General features: G+C 36.3%; 3 protein-coding genes across 4 annotated transcripts; 2 read left to right on the top strand and 1 right to left on the bottom strand.

Annotated features, from left to right (window-relative positions):
• Positions 1-909: 909 nt before the first annotated feature.
• Positions 910-2913, bottom strand: LOC125212192 (30S ribosomal protein 2, chloroplastic). The gene is made up of 4 exons (XM_048112662.1): positions 2542-2913; positions 2035-2136; positions 1651-1953; positions 910-1239 (listed from the first exon to the last, which is right to left on the bottom strand). Exons 1-4 carry the CDS (start codon positions 2827-2829, stop codon positions 1201-1203), a joined length of 732 nt encoding a protein of 243 aa, XP_047968619.1. The 5' UTR covers positions 2830-2913; the 3' UTR covers positions 910-1200.
• A 4264-nt stretch (positions 2914-7177) lies between these two features.
• LOC125201832 ((-)-isopiperitenone reductase-like) lies at positions 7178-8466 on the top strand. Its single transcript, XM_048100094.1, has 2 exons — positions 7178-7479; positions 7548-8466. Exons 1-2 carry the CDS (start codon positions 7222-7224, stop codon positions 8217-8219), a joined length of 930 nt encoding a protein of 309 aa, XP_047956051.1. The 5' UTR covers positions 7178-7221; the 3' UTR covers positions 8220-8466.
• A 4916-nt stretch (positions 8467-13382) lies between these two features.
• LOC125202249 (ankyrin repeat-containing protein At5g02620-like) lies at positions 13383-14893 on the top strand. Of its 2 annotated transcripts, XM_048100616.1 has the most exons (3): positions 13383-13987; positions 14110-14425; positions 14511-14893. In XM_048100616.1, the coding sequence occupies exons 1-3, from the start codon at positions 13421-13423 to the stop codon at positions 14564-14566; spliced, it is 939 nt and encodes a 312-aa protein (XP_047956573.1). In that variant the 5' UTR covers positions 13383-13420; the 3' UTR covers positions 14567-14893. The 2 variants fall into 2 exon arrangements, with proteins under 2 accessions (XP_047956573.1, XP_047956572.1); XM_048100615.1 differs by having other exon boundaries at positions 14110-14893.
• The last annotated feature ends 451 nt before the right edge of the window (positions 14894-15344 follow it).

The following is a 15344-nucleotide window of genomic DNA, read 5'->3' as shown; positions in this document are numbered from 1 at the left end:
ACTTAAAAAGTGGTTCAAAATATTATAAAACATATCACGGTTGCCTACGTTAAATAAGATTTGATGAAAATATCTTATTTGAGTGAGTTTGGGAAATACCAAACAAAATGCAAAGTTCGTGATATTTTATACCAATTTCAAAGTTTATGGGAAATACCAAATTTTAGGTAAAGTTCATGATTTTAGAGACCAATTTCCCATATTTAAAATATCTTTTATTTTTTGAATTTTATATTTCACTAATTTTATTACCCTTATATTATAAAATTAATACTCAATATATAAAAACAAGAATTAGGCTTTTTCTTTCTTTATTTCTTTCACTTTTTTAAAATATCACACTAAGTCAACCTATGACTTTAAATCATGTGTGAAGTGAGTATTTGGCTGTTTGTTTTTATTCAAATTATTATTATTATTATTGCTAATTTATTAAGATAATTTACAATAACAAATGCAATACATTTGATTTTATTTTATTAAAAAATCAAAATTACTCCATAAAATCATGGATTATTCCCGTTAAATTATAATTTATATCCGACAATATTTGATTTAATATGGTTTAATAGTATGAAATTCGTTCAATTAATACAAAATTCAATATTTTGAACAGAATACATAAATCAACCAATTAGATCGAGTAGTGTCTAATTTGAAAGTCCATCAGAAATTACATCAAACGCTTAGTCACCACCACGAAGAAGTTCGTAAAGTCCTAAAAAAGAAACAATAAAAATAACAAATACACTTTTTTCCAATGTTTCTTGTTTGAACAGAATTGATTACTTTTGGACGTAATCTTACTTCCAAGAGAGAGAGTTGCCAAACAATCATTACCATTTTTCATATGCAAGATCTTTGAGAATACTAACTAATGTAAAACAGAGAATCGAAAGGGAATGGAGGTACATACAAAAGTACAAAACTCATGTAATAACATCAACAAAAATTCTCTAGTGCAAAACAAAGAACACAAACATAAGTAGCTAAGACACTTGGACCTACATCAAACATCAATTCCGTGGAGAAGGAGCACCGCCATCGCAGCACATTGCATAAATACACAATGTAAGAAGCAGGTACAATGTTACAATTTACTTCCAGTTTCATCATATGTTCAACTTCATACCAGATGTTGTTTCTTCATGAAGATATGCCCCAAGCAGCACTCTTTCCACCTAGGTCAAATGAGCAACGCTACGCCTTATTAACCCGGATTTTCTGTCCTTCAAACACCTGCATTAACAAGGAAACACGATGGATTACAAACCCATATAACTACTGAGAATAAACACTTTAGACTATGGTGCGAACTTATTATGATAGTGCTTCTAACATTCGGCAAGATACTATACCAAATGTGATGGGGAGTAGGATGCAACATCATGGCTAATAAACAACAGGGGGAAATCTAAACTCATATACTGGAAAATCAAAGTTCAGAGTTTAATATTGGTGGATTTGTAAGATTATGAGTAAGGGAGTAGCTTATGGAAGCACTTAGTTTGGAATTTCATTCATTTGTCTCCAAGATGAAGACATCCCGTCTCATATAGGATTATACTGATGTGAATTCGATAAAGCTCTTCCATCATTGAACACTACGATATTTATTTCTAGACAAGATTGATAGAAAAAAAAAGGTACCGCATTATTAAGAGAAGATATGGCAGCATCCACATCTTCTTCTGAAGTGAACGTAACAAAGCCATATCCACTAGATTTTGAAGTCCCTGGAACTCTAGATACTTTTGCACTGAGAGCTTTTCCCTTCTCCGCAAAGAATGCTTTAAGTGACTCTGAAGTTACTGTCTTTGCAAGATTCCCTACATAAACCTTGTATTGACTGTCAACAAACTGAGAATCCTCGGCTTGCAGAACTGATGACGATTCCAATGTTTGCAGTGGTTTCTCGGTTATATTCACTTTGACTTCACGCCCTCCAATTTGCTATTGGCAAAAGAAAAACCAGAAAACATCAATAACCAACAAACCACTCATCTTATGGACCTCTCAAGCTCTTAAACTTACTGTGCCGTTTAATTTTTCAGCAGCAGCAGCGGCATCCTCAACAGTCTTCATCGTCACAAATGCAAACCGCCTGCTCCTACCAGAGTATTTGTCATACATCACCTACAATCACACACCATAATTTCACCTTACCCCAAGTTATTCAAAGCAAAGCATCACTATTTCACATATTTAGCTTTATAAGTGACGCGTTTTCGATTCGTTGCTTTGCAGATTGTGCACATTGTTTGGGGATATATCAATTCAATCTCCAATGAAATTGAAGATTGAATTGGGGAAAGCATATAGCCACAATCAGATTTTCAAACATCTAATCCCTAATTCTATTAACGCCAATTGATCAATTCTTCTTCAATAACAACTAACAGCAAAACCTAAAACCTCTTCCAAAATTCATCAGCGCATTATCGAATTACAATTTACAAAATTAAAATGTCAAACGCGGCAATGAACTAAACAAAAAACAAGAGACTGAGAACAATTTGATAGTGAGAAACAAGGAAAAACCTCGGCCTTCTCGACAGCGCCGTGTTCTTCGACGATTTTCTGGAGCTCGTCGTTCTTGACAGTTCTGGGGATGTTGCCGACGTACAATCTTCTGGCCGCGACAGAGGAGGGGTCCGCCGTGGCGACAGAAGTGTCCTCCGCCACTGCATTGAGTCTTCTGTGAGTGAATTTTAGAGGGAGAGGCTGTGGCCTGAAATTGAGTTTTAAGTGATTAGTTTTGAAGGGTTTTGTGGATTCTTGAAGGAAATTCGGAGAGATTACAAAGGAAGACGAAGAAATCGTGGCCATCTCTTCTTCGGATTTGTTGAAAATGGATTGGGGTTTTAAGGGTTGGGAGAGAAATATGGAGATAAGATTTATCTCAAACTTTTATTCGTTTTCCGAATTCCGACTGCACATTTTCTAGTAGTCAGTGGCAAAGTGTAAAATGAAAATAACTGTATTAAAAAGTTAATACTTTGTTTCGTCCCATAAAAATATGAACAATGAGTATGACATGGAAATTAAGATAAAATTGATAAAGTATGATAGATTGTGAGAATGATGTGATAAAGTAAAAGAGAAGATGAGAATGATAGTTAAAGTAGTGTTAGTGGATAGTGAGACCTATAATATTAAATGAATGAACTACACTAATAGTCTCTAATATTGTCGAAACATGCATCAATGGTCCCTAAAATTTTTTTATATAATTTTTAGTATAATAAGACTAAAGTAACCCTAGGCTCCACTAATGTAAATATTTAAAATTCTAGGGCATTTTGGATCTTTCTGTTCTTCTTTTAATTTTTTTCATTTTTTCTTCCAACACCATTTTCTTTTATAAACTCAATTATACTTTCATTTAAATAGTATTTGATGCTATATGATTTCAAAAATTTAAATAAAAGATCAAATGTTATTAAATTAAATATTATGTTAATTTGTATGTTTGCGAATAACAAGTTGTATTTAATAGTAATATTTTTTAATATAAATATTAAAGTGAATTATAGAAAATTCTCTGGGTATAAAATATCGACAGGTACCAAAAATGTAAATTTCAGGGACCAAATAAGTTATAAAAAAAATTTAGGGACCATTGGTGCATTTTTCGACAAGTTCAAAGACTATTAGTGTAGTTCACTCTAATTAAATTGATACTATAATAATCTAAAACTGAAATGCACGTATTTTTATGGGACAGATAAAAATGAAAAGTGTACGTATCTTGAAGGTGTAATTTTTATTAGTATAAAAACAGTTCTCCATCAATTATGTGAAATTCCTTCCCTCTATTACCGATAGAAACAAAACAAATTTTAAATGATGCTTTCAGTTTGGCTACATATAGGATTCTCCTCACATGAAAAATAAAATTTCAAAAAATATAAAGTACAGTACTTATTTTGGCAACGAATCTAAATAAACATAATATGTATAGTTATTGATGAAGAAGCTATGTTGCACACGTTAAAGCAAATCATCCAATTATTGGAATGCGTGAACTAAAAAAACATCTATATACTCTAAGGTTCTTTTTGAAATGATAGAACATAATGAGTTCATCCAATTATTGGAATGCATGAACTAAAAAAACATCTATATACTCTAAGGTTCTTTTTGAAATGATAGAACAGAATGTGTAGGATGATATAATTATGGAAGTCGTGCATTAAAGTTTTTAATTACACGTAATTCAATCAATAATCAGCCTATCGAGATGATGTCCAAATGCTTTGAAAAGGCCAAAATGTCTCCGTTTCCGAAAGAGCTTCAAGTGAATATTTTACACATCCCATTCGGAGTCCGGTGGAGAGAGTTATGCCCATTTTACGAAAGAGCATAAAAGTGCCATCCGGACGGGTGACAAAAAGATGGCATGGAGAGGTCAGAATGTTCTACCCGGGCGGATGACTTTCGGCCAACAAAAGCCACCCGGGACAGGTGAGAAGACGAAGACACAAAGGGGACAGAAAGTGCCACCCAGACGGGTGACAAAACAAAGAAATCGACGATCAGGAGCTTCCACCCGGGCGGGTGGCTCGAAGCCAATAAGTACACCCGCCGGGTGGCTCACGAAATGCTAGATTTATGGGCCCTTTTCTCGGGATTTGAGCCCTGACTATAAATAACTTTATTTCCATTTTCTAGACTTAGTTGAACATTGAATTAGAATCTTGTGAGATTTGTTTTTCCCATTGAGGATTTTTATCCAATTCCTAGTTCAAGTATGGAATTTTCCTCAATTGCTAGTTCAAGGGTGGATCAAGTAGAGGTATGAGGCTTGTGGATTTCTTGAAGGTTTAGCTATGGATATAGCATGGTGTAAGAGCCTTTAGCTTATTCCATCAATGACATTTAGCTTCCTTTCCATGTTCTTCATCTCTTGATCTTTCAGTATTTGAAGTTTAGATTCAACTTTATAGTTGAATTTACTTTATCTTTTGTTTCTCTTTAAAAAATTGAAAATAAAAAATAGCAAAATCAGTCACTAACTTGAGTTTTCCTTGTAAAATTGGATCTCAAAATACATGGATCTTCATCAAATGAGATGTATTTCTATTCCAATTCCAATTCTACAATTTTAAGAGAAAAATAACCCTTATGACCAAAATGATATTTTGGTCCAAAAAAAAGTCTAAAAAGTGCAAAAATTCTTCCTTAATATATATTGATTCAAAATTCAGAGTCGCGACGATATTTTTTTTAAAAAAAGAGCCTCAAATTATATTATAACAAAATTTAAGAATTAGAAAACTTATTCTCTCCATAATAAAAGTATGATTAATATTTTTATTTATGTGAAGCATGCATTTAGATTTACTCGACAGATTTTTGACTGTTATGTTTTTCGATGAATCAATGCATCATAGGTTAACAAAACACGTACACAGTACAAGTATAATAAAGTATTATTTGTTAGAAAATGGTAGTAATATTTTGGGAAGTGGAAAAATTTTATTAATTTTTTATTTAATTATTTTTTCAAATTTTCTGAATTTTTGACAAAATAAATTAAATTCCAACTGTTATAATACGACGCCTACTTGCAGGCTAGCAAGTGGGTAATCGCCAATAGCAGCACGCCACATGGTGGGGCGTGTGGAGCGATGCTTCGATAATCTCCTCTCCATCCCCGGAGAAATCTTCATGTTGATGGATTGGTTGATAAGACCTTGATATGCATTGAGGTGCTCCGTCATGTTGGCACCCTCCACACTCTCCACATATCGCAATCGAATGATTTTTCTGATGATGGACGCTTTTTCAAGGCATTTTTTCTCTCGAACATAGCTTCCATTATCTTCCAAAGAACATCAACCTTTTCCTCATTGGTGAAATGATATTGTGTTCGAAGAAGCGCCGGATGTAACCAACAGTTTTTCTGCGCATGATGATCCAGTCATCATCACTCGTATCTTTTGGTTTGGCATCATATCCTTGTAGGGGCAAATAGAGATCCTTACAGTATAGGAGATCCAACATGCTTGGCTTCCAAATTGAGTAATTTGATCCGCTCAATTTGAACATGCCACCAAGCGAAGATGATTCCTCCATTTTTAATCCGCCTCAGAACCACGATGGCTCTAATACCACTTGTTGAGAAAAGAGGTGATAATTATCAAAGAGTATAAAAAATAAATTGATACTTGCACATCGGAACCAGGATAATTCTTTTCCCTCTTGCTGCATTTAATAATGGAATCAAACCAAGAAAACAAATTTGGTGCAGAATAAAAATGTGAGACGAGAATTTTACGTGGAAAACCCAAATCGGGAAAAACCACGAGACCGAAGTCTAAATCTTCCACTATGTATATAGTAGGCTTACAAAATTCTCCCTACACTCTATAGGGGAAACACAAATCTCAAGTTGAATAACTTGGAATACACACAAGAGGAGTGAGCTTTAATTTTAAGGGAGATAGGAATTTCCTCACTTTTTCTTCTTTCAAAATGCACTCACCAAAACTCTCTCTTGTTCTCTCTCACTAGCTGATGTGATTCTCACCTCTACCACCGCCCTATAGCCGCAACGTTTGAGTTTCGAGGGAGTTGCAGCAGCTTTGCTGCATGAAGTTAGAAAAACTCTTCTATAATGCATTAACTTGTGTTAATGCCCACCTGCAATTGTTGACATTCTTAGTCAACTTTGGTGGCTTCCACATGTGGTGGACTATCTCAACAATGTAGGCTTGCTGGTGGCTCGACTCGGCAAGACGAGATCGAGCCATCCGCAAACTGCGTTGTGGATGCTCTTATGAGTTTTTGTGAGCTATGCATTGGCTCGCCTTAATTATCTTTTGACTGTTGTCTTTAGATATGCATTATTGCCTCATCCACTTCCTTTTGCTACATATGTTAATGAAATCTCAAAATGGTAGTAATTGAGATACTTATTTTGGGATGGAAGAAGTACCTTCCACCATTATTGAAGGAATTATTCACATGGCTACAGTTTCATAGTACTGCTACCATATGTCCCTATCAGATGTAGGTAATAGGTTCCGTCTAAAATTATGAGTTTTTGTAAGATATGAATAGCTTGCCCTTATCTATAATTTGACTATTGTGTTGTATTATTGCCTCAAACACTTTTCCTTTGGCTACATATATAGTAAGTATGTTTCTGAAATCTCATCAGAGCCAAAAAAGCAAAAGCAAATCCTCATCGATAACTAACTAATCTCACTATCAATGGCGGATGCAGGTTGCAGGTATGCATTAGTCACCGGTGGGAACAAAGGAATCGGATTCGAGATCTGTAAGCAGTTAGCTTCCAAAGGAATTAAGGTGATTTTAACTTCAAGAGATGAGAAGAGAGGCCTTGAAGCAGTGGAAACCCTCAAGCACTCTGGCCATGTGGATTTTCTTCAACTCAATGTTGTCGACTCTGCAAGCATCACTGCTGCTGTCCAATTCCTCACCACAAAATATGGGAGGCTTGACATTCTGGTATCAATACATATCTCATCTTCAACTTCCCACCATTAGGCTAACTTATCAAAGCAATTTTTGTGCAGGTGAACAATGCAGGCATACTAGGAGTAGAATTGGAGGGAGATGTTTCAATCTTACAAGAGCTAGTAGAAGCGAATGCTGCTACAGTCTATGCTAACTCAGAGGTTGAGACAACGCTGCAGCTGAAAGCGAAAGGAACTATGATCCAGACATACGAGGGTGGAGAAAAGTGCATACAGACAAACTACTACGGTGTAAAGAGAGTGACAGAAGCCCTCATTCCTCTCCTCCAACTATCTGATTCACCGACTATCGTCAATGTCTCCTCCATCTTAGGCCACCTTCGTCTCTTGAGGAACGAGCGTGCAAAAGCTGTGCTGAGCAACGAGGCGGGCCTGACTGAAGAGAGCGTGGATGGAGTGGTGCGAGAATTCCTCAATGACTTCAAAGAGGGGAGATTGGAAGAGAGCAAGTGGCCGAGTCATGGTGCGGCCTATAAAGTGTCTAAAGCGGCTTTGAATGCGTACACAAAAGTGCTGGCTAAGAAGCACGCTGATTTTGTCATCAACAGCCTCTGCCCTGGCTTTGCGAGAACGGATATTACTAGCAATCTCGGCGCCATCAGTGCGGAGGAGGCTGGTGAGAGGGTGGTGAAGGTGGCGCTGCTGCCTCGTGGAGGGCCGACGGGAGGCTACTTTATTGACAAGGATTTGTATGGTATTGCTACTTGCTGATGGATAGTCATTGCATGTGTGTGGAATTCTTGCAATCACCACTATTGTTATGGTTGCATATGCCTTTTCCTATAAAATAAGTAGCATATATATGCTATATGTCTATGTTCAAGAATTAAGTGTTAGCGAATTACTCCTACATTAAAATTTCATAAGGCCGAGATCAGGATATTATTGAATAAATTTTTTTTTGTATGCCGAGAACATATGGAGTATTTTCCGAGCACATTTTTAGTGCTTGCTTTTAGCGAATTACTACTACATTAAAATTTCATAAGGCCGAGATGGGGATATTATTGAATAAATTTTTTTGTGTACTGAGCACATGGTGGCGATCATTATTTTCCGAGCACTTGCATGGCGCTCACATCTGTTAGTAAAAAAATTTCACAAGGCCGAGCACTGTTAAAGGTGCTCGCTATTTCCCAAGCACAATTAGATGTGCTCGGTAGTTTTGGTCGGTAAACAAGGATTTTTTTGTACTGAGTGGGCCGATCCATAAATTAAGCTATTTGAAAGTGTTTGTTTGGACTAAAATTTGGAGTCCAATGTAAACCATATTGAGTTATCGATGCGTGGTTTAGAGTATCAATTTCAGTTCACACAATAAATCAAGTTTAATTAATTAACTCTAGTAATACTACGATACTGCAAGATTACAGTGTCATAAGTAATCTTTCATGTGTCGATCCACAGGCAAGTGAAAGATTGTTTACACTTAAAAGCATATAAAAACATACACAAATTTGATTTTTGATTTTGAAAGTTGTTGACAAAGTAAAACAACATTTTAACTAAAGAATGATTTTTCAAACGAAAAATTATGTCACTCCAAGTTGCTCAATAGGCTTGTATTGTTCTACACCTCTAATAACGAACTTATGAAGGGATTAAAACATCAACCTAATCACACACTGAACATATACACGATGAGTAGTTCACAATTAGCTGAACACATAACCTATGAACCCATTTTCAATTTCTATAAACTCCTGCGGAAGCGCGAGGGAAATAAACATCTACAATAATCACCTACTTAATCCACTATCAAATCATCCTCTGAACAATTCTAATTCATTAGCATACCAACAATCAATGTCACGACCGCCCTTCTAGGGCTAATAAAATTCGGACGATCGCAAGGGAACTTAAAGAGACGAAGAATAAGACTAGGGTTTAATCAAAAAGTTTGACCATCAATAAATGTGATAAATAACAAAGCCATAACTTAATATTTTTCCAACAAGCAAGCCTTAAATTCAAATAAAAACTCTAGAAAGGTTCAAATTCAATAATAGTGTAAGAAAAGAACTATAGACTCTAGCGGAAACGTTCAAGAGGAGTGACGTCATGTATGGAGACACGGCGACACCAAAAGTCTAACTATCATCAAAAGATTTCATAATTCATTTTATGCTCAACACCCGCCATCGCTCGTCGCCGTTCAACCTGCACATAAAGAAAACACATGCAGGGCTGAGTATTTTGGAATACCCAGTGGGCTCATGCCAAAACATTTTATTAATTATGCCACCCTCACCGAACTCGAGTTTTGCAATTATCAAAAGAAAATAAATATCATCGAGTATCACAAAAATAATTTCATAGACTGGCCAGTCAAACAACTCCCCAATTTCCTCATAAATTTCCACAATCACAACATTTCCATGGTGCGACGAAAGTGTGGCCACACTTTTCGCCCACGAGACCGGCCGACTAGCAAGGACGGCTCCCGATCCCACCGTGTACACTAGCCTGGTAGGGTTTGCGGCCCTACTCAGACCCGAATTCGTTTATACATATCCATAGCCCTATAGCCCAATGGAGCGAACTCTCAAACTAGGCATCGGGCGCACAACATCATCAAAACAATCACAAGCATGTCATAACAGTTTAAACCACCCATATAACACCATAATCAATATTTTGGAAATAAAAGAGTTTAGTAAATAAAGCCCACCTTGACTGCTTAGATTTCAAGTATGTTTCTTCCTTTTGTTATCCTGCTTCGCAACCAAGGTTTCACCTTTTGATCACATATGCACATATCATGTATTAGTTTCAACATCAACTCCTAAATCATGCATGTCCCAACGCTTCCCCTTTTTCCCATCGATCCGGTTTATTTTATCATTCAAAACCAAGACACACTCACCATATAAATTTATACACTCGACAATCTTAGATATGTCATCAACTTATGTCACACATGAGCGTTATTCACAGGTCACATACACACACACGCACATACACCTTCTATATGCCAATTATCCCACTTTCACTCAATCTAGATGCATGAGGGTTTAAGAACACCGATTAATCTGTTAGACAAGAAGAGAGGAAATCAAGGTACCTTTTGATGAAACAATCGGTAGAAACGAAGTATACTCTTGGTTCGTCAACAATTTCTTGGGTTTCAAAATCGAATCTCCTCAAAAGATAGAGAAATCTTGGAGGAAAGTGGAAGAAAATTGAGAGGGAGTGGAGAGGAAAAGAGGCGTGTGGTATGAGGGAGGGGGCGAAAATTTGTGATGCTAGGGTTAGGGTTTTTCTCTCCTATTTATAGAGTTCAATAAAATCTCTAGGTAATTAAATAGAATATTTGAGAAGATTTGATTCTCTACAATTAAATAAAATAAATATTGTGAAGTAGAGAGGAAGGAAAAATGACGTTAATTAAGGTAGTGATAGAAGGAATATTCGAGTTCTAGACTATTTAATTAGCCTAGGATTTAATTTAGTATTTTTACGGAGTAGAATAAAATATCACGGAGCAAAATAAAAATAATAATTCCCTCAATAGAATAGGGAAGTAGGCATTTTTTATGCTTCTCCCACAAGGAATCTATTTTAAAATATTATTTTAAATAGGGTAAGACAAGATTTCCTTAGATATGGTAAGATTTGCTAGGATCTTTGAATTAATGTATGGAAGGGAACAAATAAGGGATCAATTAAACAAATAAAATAATTCCCTTCTCCCATAAATAGGAGATTTCGAAAATCTCCATGTGTAAGGCATAGGGGTCGAAATATTCATGAAGAAATATGGAATAATTGGGTTTTGGATTTAATTTGGAATAATATCCCAAGCAAATAAATTAAGTTCGAAAAAAAAATAGAATTTCCCTCCAATAATATAAAGAGGTCGAAAATTCCACAAAAATGTGGTTATGGTATCTTTGGAAATATTCTAAGAATCTCACTCACCCTTAAACAAATAATTCACCACATAATTTCACCTTTAAATCAAATATTCATAAGCCACGTCATATACTCAACGAATTTGACTTTTCAACCCAAGCCTCAACCCTAGACACAACTTGGTCATAAGAGCTCATGTAATAAATTCACTCATCATTTAATTCACATCTCCCACATCATCGATAGTATTAAATAATAAAAAAATTCTACGGCTCTAAAATTAGGGTTCGAAATTTCGGGATGTTACAATCAAGCACTTCAAAACTATGTTAAAGAGACGACAACAACGGAAAGAACAACACTACATCATTAGCCAAAAACATGGTGTATAAGCATCAAGCACATTGTTGGTATCAAAACATAAAGATTCAATGGTGTAGAAACATCCATACAAGCCTAAATTACAACTTGGAGTAACATTGAGAGTTTAGCCTAAACATATGGTGAATATTGCAATAAAAACCATAGGAAGCATGCTCTCGTTGAGTGGAATTGGGATTTGGAGATGGATCGTCGGAATGTTGGCCGGAATTTCTCCCTTCTCTTCTTCCTCATCTTTTTTTCTCTTTTCTCACCTGGAATGTTTGAATAATCCCCCCAAAACTGCCTCCAAACTATTTGAAAACTGAATTTGGTGGTTATTGCGTCTTCGTACCCGGCCGGGAGAATTATTGGGCATGAAAATCACCCTGCCGTGTGGCTAATTTTGAGGGCTTACTGGAATTTCCGCTGTTTGGACATGTCACCCTGCCGAGTGTATTATTAGGCATGAAACTCACCCGGCCGGGTGCCTCATTTTGAGCACATTATGGACTCGCGACGCAGACTAGGCAGTATGCCAAATTAGTTATTTTGCACGACCTTTTTCTCAATGACCTTTCTCAATCCGACTTCATTCTATGTCCCATTTCACCATACATTCCGCTTTCTACACTATAATACATACTTTTGCAAGCATCAAACCATATAAATCATGTAAAGCTATGAGAATAAAAATATACAATTTGATTCACATCAGTTACTCTCTCTGTCCGCGAATAGGAGTCTCATTTATTTCCAGCATGAGTTTTAAGAAATATTAAGAAAATTGGGTGAAAAAAGTCAGTAGAATATGAGTCTCATTTATATGTACTCCCTCCGTCCCTGAAAAGTATGAACTATTTTCTTTTTAGTCTGTCTCTGAAAAGTATGAACTTTTTAATTTTGTTAACTCTTTTCACTCTAATGATGTGAGACCTATTTTTCACTGAAAATACTTTAATTGTTTATTTCTTTCTATCTCTCTTATTTTATCAATTATGTATTAAAATATGTGTCAAACCAAATATTCATATTTTTCAAGGACGAAAATGTGAGTTGATTGAGTTAGTGAACTAAGACTCCTATTCGTGGATGGACCAAAACAAAAAATCGAGACTCCTATTTGCGGACGGGGGAGTACTAGTTACAAATACAACCTACCTTTTAGTCTACTCAACTAATTTGTAGTATATATATATGGTGACATTAATTTTTATGCATTTGATCTGTATTATATTTCACCTCCACCGGGCTAACGAGTTGACTTGACATCATACTACTCCAATTGGATCTTAAAATATGTACTAGTAAGTGGCTTATGTTTCTATTTATTTGTTACAAACAATATAATATGTATGTTATGATCTAGCAATGACATAATAATATGGGGCAACTATGTCAAAAAATATTAGTCTTATGAAGTGTAGGATATTAACTAAGCGGAGACTTCCTTATAGTTAACCCTCAATTGGAATTCTTGTTTAAACAATACAAATGGTTGCGTCCCAATATGAATAAATTGCATAATGGTCGGTACATATAGATAGAAAAACCTTAAATGAACATTGACTTATTGGTTATGACTTTTCTTGACAGTGCCTGTTAGAAATTTATATAAACATCGATCATTTATGAATAAGAAGAAAGTAAAACAGAATCTCGAGAAAGAAAGAAAGAAAGAAATTAGTGGAGGGAGAATGGTGAGTGAAAGGAAACTCTATGATGCAGTATCCCAAGGGGATGTAACAGCACTTCTAGAGCTACTTAATAACGATCCATATCTTGTTGATGGAATCTCATTTCCATGTTCAAGAAATCTTCTTCACATAGCAGCAATGCATGGACAAACATCCCTTGTTGATGCATTGTTGAACCTTAATCCGAGGCTAGCTTGGAGATTAGACTCCCAAAAATCGTCACCACTACACATTGCAGCAGCAGAAGGGCACGTCGAGATCTGCCAAAAGTTGTTACCAGTAGGCGCCCCCGAGACTTGCTTTTGGCGAGACAGTCATGATATGAACCCGCTTCATGTTGCAGCCATGAAAGGGCGTGTTGAGGTATTAGAATATTTCCTTCAAGTGAGCCCTTTCCCTGCTATGGAGAGGCTGCGCACCGGAGGGACTGTGCTGCACTTATGCGTGAAACACGGTCAACTTGCAGCATTAAAGATTCTGGTGGAGAGGTTGGGAGATTTTGTGAATGCAACTGATGAGAATGGGGAGACAATATTGCATTTGGCTGTGAGGTGCGATCAACTTGAGGTAACATGACCTCTTCCGGACCATCTCTATCATTTTATTGTACGCACATTGTACACCATGTTGTATTGTTCTTATTTCATATACAATTGATGATGGTATTAATTATTTTATCAAAATCTCAGACTACAAAATATTTGGTGGAAAACAAGAAAATAGAGAAGAGAATACGTAATTCTATGGGGAAAACAGCGTTAGCTATCTTGGACGAGAGCCCTCCTGGCACAACTAGAAGCTTTTTGGAACACAGGAAAATCTTGTTAACAATGCGTAGATCATCATTGATCAGTTTGATCTTACCTTCCAAGTTGACAAAAATGACGATGGTGGTGGCAGTGCTGATAGCAACAGTGGCATTCCAGACCACCGTCAACCCACCAGGTGGCGTGTGGCAGGACAACACGTCAGCACACAAGGCTGGTGATGCCATAATAGCATATAGTAATCCCAAAGATTTTAAATCTTTGATATTAACTAACACCTTAGCATTCTTTTCATCCATGATCACAATTTTCCTCATTGTCAGCGGATGGACAACGCTTCACAGTTTTTTCTCGGTTATTGCCTGGTATTCTGCGCTGATGTCGCTGGCTGCTATCACATTGAGTTACGATGTATCGAAAAAGTTGATCACTAGCAACGGAAAAACACTCGATCTCAGTAGTTGGAGTTTTTTTTTAAGAATATTATGTCTGATGCTTCTAACTTTTATAGTCGCAGGGTGCTTTTTCAATGTGCTAGAGTGGTACTTGTACTGGAAGCGAAAACCACGGCAGCAGGAACTCCTTACAACCGGTCCTGTACTTAGTCGCTTCTTTTATCGGATTTTTCTACGTTTGGATGCATGGTGCGTTTATGTTAGAAGTTAGAGGAAAACAAAGTTCATTATCAGCAAAGATCAAGTACAAAGACAGAGCTACGCCTGCAAACTTACCAAAATAAGTTAATAGGATATACTCCCTCCGTCCCCCATTAAGAGTCACATTTTTCCATTTCGGTCCGTCCCCAATTAAGAGTCACACTTTTTTTTACAATAAATGGTAAGTAGGTCCCACATTCCACTAACTCACTTCACACACATTTTATTATAAACCCAATATAAAAAGGTGGGTCCCACATTCCACTAACTTTTTCAACCAACTTTTCTTTATATTTCTTAAAACCCGTGCCCGGTCAAACTGTGACTCCTAATCGGGGACGGAGGGAGTAGTATGTATTATAGCATGTAATCCTCTTTTGTAATAACACAGCAAAATGTAATCAATCGTTTGTGCTCAATCTCAATGCAATGTTTATGATATCTTCCATCTCTTTCTACCTCTTGATCCATGGATAATAGTTTGACACCTAAAATGTTAGA

Source organism: Salvia hispanica, chromosome 1, assembly GCF_023119035.1.
Source record: "Salvia hispanica cultivar TCC Black 2014 chromosome 1, UniMelb_Shisp_WGS_1.0, whole genome shotgun sequence".
Taxonomy (NCBI): domain Eukaryota; kingdom Viridiplantae; phylum Streptophyta; class Magnoliopsida; order Lamiales; family Lamiaceae; genus Salvia; species Salvia hispanica.
Note: the sequence above shows the minus strand (reverse complement) of the source record. Positions and strands in the feature narration are given on the sequence as shown.

Coding starts and splice junctions, on each gene's coding strand:
- LOC125212192 (XM_048112662.1), bottom strand. CDS start 2,829: ATGGCCACGATTTCTTCGTCTTCCTTTGTAATCTCTCCGAATTTCCTT. Junction 2,137..2,541: donor GCGCTGTCGAGAAGGCCGAG/GTTTTTCCTTGT, acceptor GTGTGATTGTAG/GTGATGTATGACAAATACTC. Junction 1,240..1,650: donor TATCTTCTCTTAATAATGCG/GTACCTTTTTTT, acceptor TTGTTAATGCAG/GTGTTTGAAGGACAGAAAAT.
- LOC125201832 (XM_048100094.1), top strand. CDS start 7,222: ATGGCGGATGCAGGTTGCAGGTATGCATTAGTCACCGGTGGGAACAAA. Junction 7,480..7,547: donor ATGGGAGGCTTGACATTCTG/GTATCAATACAT, acceptor ATTTTTGTGCAG/GTGAACAATGCAGGCATACT.
- LOC125202249 (XM_048100615.1), top strand. CDS start 13,421: ATGGTGAGTGAAAGGAAACTCTATGATGCAGTATCCCAAGGGGATGTA. Junction 13,988..14,109: donor TGAGGTGCGATCAACTTGAG/GTAACATGACCT, acceptor TCAAAATCTCAG/ACTACAAAATATTTGGTGGA.